Below are 3,016 nucleotides of genomic sequence, written 5' to 3'. Positions count from 1 at the left end.
CATCTGCCGCTACAGCCAATAACTGGCCTCAGCAGTGACGTGTCCCCAAGCAGCAAGAGACATGCTGTTTGGGGACACGCCACTGCTGAAACCTCATTGGCTGCAGCGGCATATGTGAGGGGGTTAGCTGTAGTTTTTATTGGTACCATTTTAGGGTACATCCAACTTCTAATCACTTCTTTAGGAAGAGTGATCACCAAAAACTCCCTTTCTGACATTTTGCTACCTTACAGCGTTCACTGTGTTGGTTCCATGTTAAGCCCGGACCAGGAAGTTAAGAACAGTGGGGACCTAGTAAGCATCAAAATGGCAGCAGAGGGTGATCGGGGGTATACATCTTTTTTTTATTTTTACCACCATTCTGAGCACTTTTGATACTTGCCATGTATGGATCGTTCTCAGCTTCTGAGTCTGCTCCATAGCTTTCCCTGTGTCATGTAATATAAAGGTGTGCCCCCCCCCCCCCCCCATGTACTTTTGCTTTGATGTAGTCAAGCCTTTCTTCTGGATGTAGCACTGGATGTAGCATTGATATTTATTCTTGTACACTTGGGGGCTTAACAGTGTTGGTTTTCCGCATGACACCTTAGGTGTGCACCCCACTTCCTCTCCTGTTTAATAGGATGTTCTCTATGTCCACGTCTTGCTAAGCTACTTTCAGGACTATCAGCCCTTTGGTTACTGTAGTATACCGTTATGTCTCACATTATGTTTTATGATGTAACATGAGGTTTCAAACTGTAACATGGTATGCTGCTGTTCTGATTGATTTCTTTTTGGTGCTATTCTTGCATAGAAAACAACCATTCATAAAAAAAAAATACTTTCCATAGATCTGTGTATTTATTTTAAGTATCACAGCTGTACAATCTTCATACATACAGAAGGAAATGCACATTAGCTATACAACGGCATTCAGCTGCATTTCCAATTATAATACATCAAGTGCAATGCCACTTAAAATGTACATTTATACAAATTAGGATTGCTTCACTAATACCTGTGCCTGTATAAAGCTTGATCTGTGTGAATCATTACTAAACCACTGTTTGGTTGAATAAAAAAACATTGTTAATCATTTTTAAAATGGCCACTTCTGGTTCCCTGGCCAGAATTAAGTATAAAATATTTGCCGTGTAAAATGCAATTTTTGCATCACTTTAAAAATAAGCTACTTGTCTTAAATTCTGTTTGATGGACCAATAATGCATCCATAGAGCATGGGTCACATTTATAATTCACAAGGGGTATACGGAAATAAATTACAAAGCAGTGGCTCTTGAAGAAAGTCAAAATCTCTAGGGATATATGCTGTTACCATCAAATAACCCGGCATAATTGCTGGCCATAAGGTAGTGGTGAAAACATAACCGAAAACAAGACAATGCGCTGTGAGAAAACTAGTGGATGGACACAGTGCTTTTAAACGTTTTAGAAGTGCATTAGACATCCACCATAACTGATATGTTCTCCGCCCCCATCTACTCCAGAAAGGGACCGAGACGACAAACATGAGAAGACATGCATGGCATGAACAATAAACCAGCTCACTAGGTAGGTTCTTAGACAAAGGGATGGGATAAAGTGATGTTATTGCTGTCACTATAAACATGAATATCCCTAAACTTGGATACAAAAAAAGGTTTGCCACCCTCATCACCTTCACAAGGCGTGTCTGGGCAATAAATACAATGCTTTAGCCTTCCCTTGGGAACTGCTAGTCAACTACCTGTTGTAGGCCCTTTCTTTTTTGGATTTCTCAAGTGCTTTACCCATGGTTTTCTCATTTTCACCTCTACATTCAGGGCAGTACCATTTTCCTTTTGGTTTATGGTTGAGTCCAACGCATGAAAAGTGAAACCATTCTATTGGGCATTCTTCATTATCACACCCAATCATTTCACCATATGAAACTTGATTACACAGGCAATAGGTTGGCTCATTGGGGTCAATAGGGAGATCTGCAGGTGATGCTTCTCTTTCAGCTTTAGCTTTCGATCTCTTTTTCTTCTTTGATGTTTTTGGCTTCTTTTCTTTGGGTGTTCCTGATGTAAGGTCATCATGGTCATGATTAATGGTAGCATTTTCTCGATTCTCATTGTTCCTCTGCCTCCTTGATCTCTTATTGCTGGTTTTCTCAGTCTGAGAGAGAGCCTCACTTTTAGACTTCTCTTGGGTGTTCTTGCTGCTATTACTTGTACTGTCGTTTAGATCCTGACATGTTTCAAACAGTTCCACGTGACTGTCCACTTGTCGTGTCCTGTTTTCAACTAGTTCCACCATCTGGCTAACTATTTGTATCTTGTCATCACCCAATTCCTGGCTACGAATAAGAGCTCTCTGTATGAACTGCAGAAGGCGTCGCTTCTGTACTGCATCGGATTCACGTCGGAATTTTTCATAGTAGTCGTCCAACTCTTTCAGGATATCTACAATAACAAAAAGTTAGAGTTAGCAGAAGTCCACCACTTGAAACACCTATTAAGTCACTGCTCAGAAGGACCCAGGGCCTCCATAAATTACACAGATGACTATCACCATGTAAGGTTTAATTCCTCAATACTAAGCATCTGCTTTCCCTGGCAAGTTCACCTCCTGGACAAAAACTGAAAATAAATCACTTTTGATCAGCTTCCCAATTGACTTTGACGTATCACTCCTTGGCATCCATTAGCATTTATTTAATGAGCTTGGCAGCATAACTTAAAACTCAAGAGCACCCTCTGGCCTTCATGCTCTAGCAGGTCAGTATTGCTATGGCTATTTTTACAAATGTGTTGCAGCTTTTGAAACAAACAAAAACTATTACATTTCTAGTCAAAAATATATACTAAAAATATAACTAACTATCTGTTCTTGCATTGGATTTATTCCATACTGCTAACATGTAATGCACATTTTATGGTGTTTTCTTATTTCATCTCTCTCAAATAGGTACAGGTAACCTATATATTGGTTAGAGCACATTTGCACCTACTGCATATTACAACATATGGGGGCTGAGGGTTTATTTTCA

The 3,016-nt window shown here is 39.9% G+C and overlaps 1 protein-coding gene across 1 annotated transcript; it reads right to left on the bottom strand.

The window, feature by feature from the left end:
• Positions 1–830: 830 nt before the first annotated feature.
• Positions 831–2,786, bottom strand: LOC122932009 (inhibitor of growth protein 1-like). The gene has a single exon (XM_044286152.1). It carries the CDS (start codon positions 2,281–2,283, stop codon positions 1,726–1,728), a length of 558 nt encoding a protein of 185 aa, XP_044142087.1. The 5' UTR covers positions 2,284–2,786; the 3' UTR covers positions 831–1,725.
• Positions 2,787–3,016: the final 230 nt, after the last annotated feature.

This window comes from Bufo gargarizans, chromosome 3, assembly GCF_014858855.1.
Source record: "Bufo gargarizans isolate SCDJY-AF-19 chromosome 3, ASM1485885v1, whole genome shotgun sequence".
Classification (NCBI taxonomy): Eukaryota; Metazoa; Chordata; class Amphibia; order Anura; family Bufonidae; genus Bufo; species Bufo gargarizans.
The sequence above is the reverse complement of the archived record's forward strand: the minus strand, read 5'-3'. Positions and strand labels throughout refer to the sequence as shown.